Source organism: Macrobrachium nipponense, chromosome 30, assembly GCF_015104395.2.
Source record: "Macrobrachium nipponense isolate FS-2020 chromosome 30, ASM1510439v2, whole genome shotgun sequence".
NCBI lineage: Eukaryota > Metazoa > Arthropoda > Malacostraca > Decapoda > Palaemonidae > Macrobrachium > Macrobrachium nipponense.
This window is the reverse complement of record NC_087218.1, coordinates 15,641,203-15,648,702: the sequence shown is the minus strand read 5'-3', so window position 1 is coordinate 15,648,702 and position 7,500 is coordinate 15,641,203. Positions and strand designations below refer to the sequence as shown.

General features: G+C 38.3%; 1 protein-coding gene across 9 annotated transcripts in view; it reads right to left on the bottom strand.

Annotated features, from left to right (window-relative positions):
- Positions 1-7,500, bottom strand: part of LOC135202309 (TWiK family of potassium channels protein 18-like) — a 79,440-nt gene that overhangs the window by 23,555 nt on the left and 48,385 nt on the right. For all 9 annotated transcript variants that reach the window (XM_064231644.1, XM_064231645.1, XM_064231651.1 and 6 more), the window contains exon 4: positions 2,090-2,240. In XM_064231644.1, coding sequence (XP_064087714.1) covers positions 2,090-2,240 — 151 coding nt within the window. The remainder of the gene's footprint in view (positions 1-2,089; positions 2,241-7,500) is intronic.

Genomic DNA, 7,500 nt, shown 5'->3' with positions numbered 1-7,500 from the left:
ATCATTTTCCTGTGGAATTCGCTTATTTATGAAGTCACGTGCATCTACTGTGATTTTTTTAAGCATATATATATATATATATATATATATATATATATATATATATATATATATATATATATATATATATATATATATATATAGTCTACCACAGATGTTGCATTCATACAAGAATTTCAGTTCAATATGCAGTCTTCAGTTTAACAACATTACGTTAGGTCTACTAGTTTCAGCAAGTGCACTGACATTTAATGAAGAATTGGCTAACTGACTTAACTATCAAAAGGAGAAGCAGCAACTAATAGGACGTTTCCAAAATTTCTGGAATTCCAGAATTAATCAGGTACCTGTAATACCGGAAAATTTCCGTTAGCTGAATTTCTAAACTTTCAAGAAATGTCCACCGACCCCCTGAAATTCCAGGAAGAAGAGGGGGGGGGGAGGGGGAGCCACCTTGCTGAAATCCCAAAAACAGGCTCCTGATTCTCAAAGTCCTGTAAAGAACCACCCAATCCTAAAATTCCTAGACCTAACAATCTAACTGCAATCTAATGTACCAAGAAACTTCCCAAACCTCAAGAGTTTAAGTTTCTGTAACTTATAAGTTCGTTCCTGTGAGTCATTCCCTAAGGGAACCCTTTGCTCAGCCGATAAGGAAATACTCATTAAGTCTTCACTGGATCATTGCCAAAATTCCCCGATAACTTTTTTCCTGAAGTCCAAGACGCACCTGGCTGTCAGTAATTTGTTTCAACGGCGACAGCTGGTTTAGTACGCGACCGTGAGCCAAAAGCTGTTACGACATTGACCTGAAAGCTTGCAGATGTCTGGACCGGTGGTAATATCAAGCAATTTACAGGTGTTATTCACATTCGGTTATATGGAACAGAAATAGCAAGTATGAGGAAAACAGAGGAGAAGAAGATGGATGTACCAGAAATGAGAATGTTGAGATGGATGTCGGGAGTAACAAGGGAAGATAGGATTAGAAATGAGTATATAAGAGGATCGACAAAGGTAGTTGAAATATCAAAGAAATTACAGGAGGGAAAGCTTCGATGGTATGGACCCCTGTAACGAAGAGAGGAACATCATGTTGGAAGACATACGATGGAAATGGAAGTGCGGGGTAGAAGGAAGAAGGGAAGACCAAGAAAGAGATGGCATGATTGCGTAGGGGAAGATATGTTATGGAAAGGTATTAACGAGAACGATGCACAGGAAAGAAATGGATGGAGACGACTCATTCACAACGGCGACCCCATATAAAAATGGGTTAAAGCTGGGAAGAAGAAGAAGAAGAAGAAGAAGAAGAAGAAGAAGAAGAAGAAGAAGAAGAAGAAGAAGAAGAAGATTCACATTCGGTTGAAGGTTGAAAGTTTCCCATCCTACTTACTGATATAAGTTTTATTCGCTCATTTGATCATCTTGCAGTAAACTTTCGAAGAACATGTTAAAGCTAACGGTTACATCGCATTTAATAAGAAAATAAAACTAAAAAAACATAAATAAAATCCGTTGCTAAAAAGCTGTTCAATTTGACTTGTCCCAAAACCGATTTTTAAATGCTCGTTCCAAACCATCAGTGAATATCTATTAAAATAATTCTCAGTATCAAGTATGAAAAAAAATCGGGGGTAAAAAAGACATTTCTCATGTTAAAGAAATCCCAGTGGAAATAATTTTACAGTAACAAGTATAAAAAAAAAAGTTATGGTCTAAAGAAAACGAAAAAAAAAAAACTTTTTTTTTTAGACTAATCACAAGTTCAAAGACATCACGAGCTTAATTTATCTCGTAGCGATTACTCTGCCATAACCCTGGTGAGGAATTAAGCAGGAACTCAAAAACTGCCTCTCCCCCCTCTCAAGACACGCCTAAAAAAGTATAAGCGGTTCCCTTGACAAGACCGGCTTCCGCCTATCAACCCCTCAAAACCTCTCCTACCTCACGCCATACCCCCTCCCGCGAGCCGGCCCACGACGACGCCACGGACCCAGAGTATGATAATTGGCGGGAAACATAAACTTCAAGAGTCGAGACCACTTCGCTGTTGCATCCGTCAGACGTAAGTCAGTCGCTCACTCACCTGCAAGCTCTAAAGTAAATGAATTTGAAGATATTGGCCAGTATCTCTCCCACGTTTGACATGTAGAGCAGCATGAGGGGCATACCCACGATGGCATACAGAATGGTCGTTATCTTGCCCAACTCCGTCCGCGGCGCCAAATTGCCATAGCCTGTAGGGAAGAAGATAAAGAGTGAGGGGACGGGAAATAAATAAGAAAAATGCGGGATGACATATTTAGACATTTAAATTTTTTTGGGCTGTTACTTTCATGCTTAAGACAGAAGGTACCGGCTGAGGGATACCACCTGACAATTATCAGTCCTAGAAATGAGATACTAGGCCATGTCTATGCCAATTTTAACACGCCAAAAGAACACGTATCACCGAATAAAAAAAGCTCAAGGCGTGATCCGACCTCCAGTTTACTTGGGGGCGCGTGCTCGAGTCTACGGTCAAATAGTCCGTTGTTTCACTAACGAATTCTAAAATAAATTCGCTGTATTTTATTAGAAATAATTGGTCTGTACTGTTTAACATGCACATTATTTATTTTGTTACATTTTCATTCTAATAAATACAATTTGAAGACGTAAGGTTTTATCTGCCGAAAGAACTTTTCTTCTATCTTCAATACTTTTGGAGATTTTAGCATCCCACAGCGTCAGGGCCGCAGAAAATGAGTGTTTTCATTAGTGACTTCGCTTCGCTCGTAATCATTCTCCAGGATATGACCTCCAATGACTTCGATCACAGGTGCAACATATTGAAACAGAAGTTCCAAAATGCCAACTAAAGCAATGCAGTGCCCAACGTCAACCCATTTTACAAAGAAAAAGAAAATGCTATCCTGCCCTGCCTTCATACGCTGCCAATATAATTCTTTGTCCAGTAGCTGGATTATGACTACTTTTTAAAATGGAGGAACGTACTGAAAAATGGATATGTGTACCCGTAGAGTTTTCATTTTCCTGGCTAATGGAAAAATACCATCACGCTTATGTCTGAATTTCGAACCTATTTTTCTAGACTATTAATAATACAATACTTTTCAGAATTATTACTGATTAATAATGAATTGATCTTAAGATTAGTTAATGCTATAATGATAACTATTGCTCTTTCTAATTATCAATGTTGCAAATGTTGCAGTATTTTAAAAAATTTACCTTGATGTTTTGCTATGACTAACGACCTCCACACCAATCGGGAACCTCTTACGTTATCCATCCATCACACTCGTTAATCGAAGGAATCTTTCCGCAAAAAATAAACAAATCTACAGACGACCAAAGAGACGCGCACAAAAATCTTTCGCCGAAATAATCTTTGACACATCGAGGCTCGCTTCAACGCTTCTAAAACATCTAATCTACGCTAGTTTCCCCTGTCACGGTCCGTTTTCATTTCACGGCTGAGGTCCAGCGACGAAAGGTATTCGGACCATGTTTACCGTGTTGAAACGCCTCTTGATGGTTTTGTTTTTCACTTTTTCAAGAGGTGCTGATCGTTTTAACTAAGTTCGTCCTAATGTAAACATACCTGATTAACTTCTGGTGCTTTCTGACGTAAGATTTCTATTTGTTTCTTACGCCGATTTAGGTAAAATGGCGAAACATTCTTGTCTATATGTTTGCGCAAGTCCATTTCTTATTTTATTATACTTCACTTTCAAATATCGTTCTTTACTTTGACCCTTGACCTCCAACAATGGCCGGTCCTTGGTATAGTCACATATTCTATGACTGGTCGCAGACATTCATTGAGACTATGATGACTAATGGGTTTTCATTTGAAAAACAGGCGTTACTAACTAATAATATCATAATATAATCGGTGACGTAGAACTAACGTCATATGCCATTTCATGACGTTAGTCATGATGAGGTCACCGTTCACTTCAAAACTTTCATTACCCCCCTCTCTCTCTCTCTCTCTCTCTCTCTCGTCTCTCTCTCTCTCTCTCTCTCTCTCTCTCTCTCTCTCTCCCCCCCATCATATATATATATATATATATTATATATATATATATATATATATATATATATATAATATATATATATATATATATATATATGTGTGTGTGTGTGTGTGTGTGTGTGTGTGTGTGTATTCATCTATCGTCAAAATAGCAGAGGAACAAACTGCATAATCGCCCACGGCAGATCCCCGCCACCCCTACCTCCCTCCCACGAGAAAAAACGAAAAATGGCATCTGCATCTAACACTAAAAGAATATTAATCATATTTATGACTATAAACCCACATACAAATGGATCATCAGTAAAAAAATTTAAAAAAATAAAAAACATTAGTGGCGACACTCTTCCCTGTGATGTACGAGTAATAAATGGATGTTCGTTTCGCGTCATTCATCTTAACACGTCTAGGGGACAGAAAGAGACAAGAAGACGTTAATGAACAGTGAAAATGTTATTCGTAACAACAACGTAACAATAGCGAGTAAGTGGAAGGTGTCCAAGCCTTGAGTGCTCCATAGACAACACGAGTTCCTCGTTGGACGAGTCGGTGACGTGTTCCACTACCGATCTCAGGGTCCGGGTTCGATTCCCCGCTCTGCCAACAAGGAATCAGAGGAATTTATTTCTGGTGATAGAAATTCAATTCTCGATGTAGTTCGGATCTCACAATAAGCTGTAGGTCCCGTTCCTAAGGAACCAATTGGTTCCTGGCCACGTCAAAATATCTAATCCTTCCGTCCCCCCCCCCCCCCCCCACCCCGCCCCCCCGCCCCCCCCCCCCCCCCCCCCCCGCCCCTACGAGAGATGCTGATCAGCTCAAGTGGTCTGGTAAAACTAAGATGTACTGAACTTTCTCCACGGACAACAACTTATTCGCTGGGAGCTATGAGGTCATTCAGCGCTGAAACGGAAATTGACGGCAAAAAGGTTTGAAATGTGGAACAGGAGGAAAACCTCAAAGCAGTTGCACTTTAAAACAACCGTTAGGAAAGTAAGATGGAAGAAAGAGAATATGAACGGAGGTCCAGGAAAAGGAACGAAAAGGGTCGCAGCTATAGGGGCCGAAGGGACTATGCAAAGAACCTTAAGTAATGCCTACAGTGCATCATATGAGGTGCACTGATGGCACTACCCACTTTCGGGGAACTTAATTAAGTTTTCAGAAAGTTTTCCGGTCATAAATCTTCCTCCTTCCATAGCTTGAAGTTTGTCATTTATCTTCGCTCACAATCCGAGGTAAGATTTATCAATAGCAAGCAGATGTCACCTGTGGGCGAAAGCTTTCATGACAAGAATATCATTCATGGCTGACGGCTGGTTAATATAATTTACCAACTGAACGCGCCCCCCCCAAAAAAAAAGTAAAAAAAATGCGTGATCGGTTACTGAACGCCTCCCGTGATGCTTAAATCTTTGCTTCTATTCAACGCAGTCTCCGAAAACCCATTTGACAGTGGACACAAAACTTGAATAAAAACGATTATTTGTGAGTTTCCTTCATAAATGCAATCATTCTTGCGCTGCCTGATGAATATATTCAAGTCCTGTCTGAGCTGCAATGATGTTCGCTGAAATTAATCGAAGATGCCACCCGGAAATGTGGGGTGCCATTTTAAACATCTATTTTTGGGCAATGGGCGCTCTTTGCGCTGCCCGAAATGAGGACTTAGTGTCGATCAGGAGCGATAATATTAGGAATGACGATGCACGCTCAAGAGGAACACATTCATTGATAAAGGCAGGTTTCACAGGCCGAACCTTCCGCCGTCAGTTGAGACCTAAATTTCAAGGCGATTCGTTTTCTTGAGCATTTCGTAGGATATGTGAGTATATCTTCCACACAAGGGAATGTATGTATGTTTGTTTATGTGTATATATATATATATATATATACACTTATAATGTAAGTTTTGTAATGCAATTATACGTAATTTTGGTACTATGATTAATTCACCTCAGAAACTGTGTATAATGTTGTAAAATGTATATTTTTGTGTTCAGATTCCCAAATTTAAAGATAGCATGTTTAAGTGGGGTAACTTTTCATTTTGAAACGTACGTAAGACAGAGAGAGAAAGAGCTTATAAGCCTCTAGAGAAGCTCTAGTTTTTCATCATTCCAAGCGGTCCTGTGACGAAAAACAAGGAGGCCTGTTCATCGACATGCGCGACTGCAGCCAAAGAGGCCCCTACTCGATATCCCTATAGAGATGACGCAATATGTTTTCGTCTCAGACTTGTACACTCAACTACATCCATTCACCTTGATACGCATATTTACGCATATAAAACTATTCATTCGCTTTTGAGACGTAGCTGTGTGCATCGCTCTCAAATCCCTCTCTCTCTCAAATCTCTTCTCTCCCTCCCGCTTGATCGCGAGTTTAATTTCAATACAGTAACCTAACTTTTAAGTTGGATAATGATCACTCACTTTGTTTAATTCATTTTTAGTGTAGTAATAAGCGATTGTTTGTGGAATCTGAGCATACTGTTATTATTATTGGTTTTGCGAGGGCGCCCACGCAAGTGTTGAAGATGTTGAAGATTGTAACAGGCCGTTCTTTTGCGTGAGAAGTTGCAACTGCATATAAAGGTATTTTACAAATGTTTTGAAGTGCACTTCGAGGTTTTATTTTACAGTGTTTGGATAAAATAATCATTTTTATACGTTTTTCTTTTGCTTTGTTCTTTTGACATGTCCATTTTATATCCATTATGTTTGTACTGTCAATGCTTTAATTGCTTTCATATTATGCATTTTCTTTATTGTGTTTAATTAGTTTGAATAATATTTTATTGTATAGCTGTTTGAATCTAACACTTGTGAATTAATTTGTATTTAATCAAATTTCATTTCAAATTTAATTATTGCTTTATAATCTAATCTAATTCATTTTCTTGATAAATTTTGATTTAATTTTGTTTAAGAAATAATTCAAGAATTAATTAAACTTGTTTTCAAGTAATAAAAATTTCCCTGAGATTGTGAATTTCACTTATAAATTTTGAATTTAGAAATAAACTTTTGTATTTAAAATTTATATGAGCATTTTATTATACCACCAGTATTATATTTTATTTTCATTTAGGTAGAAATATAGAGTGGTAATTGTGCCGTTTCCCTCAAATGAATCAGAATCAGGGAAATACTTAGATTTGAAATTACAGAAGGAGTGATGTCTTTTAATAAAGATTACCTCACATCTATTTTAATGAACTTAGACTGATTGCTTTCTTGACTGTTCAGTTCTATAAGGGATCACTGTCACCTTTAGAGTATCCAGTCGTTTAGTATTTGTGATGAAGGGTCAGGTGTCTGGCTGTAGTGAGGTAAGTAATAACCAAGTATTTGATCAAACTGTGCCCCAAGTACAAAAGGTGTCCCAGACCCACGAATAAAAGGGTCTCTTGCGCTAACAAGTACAAATGGTAAGTGTAGTAACCAGAT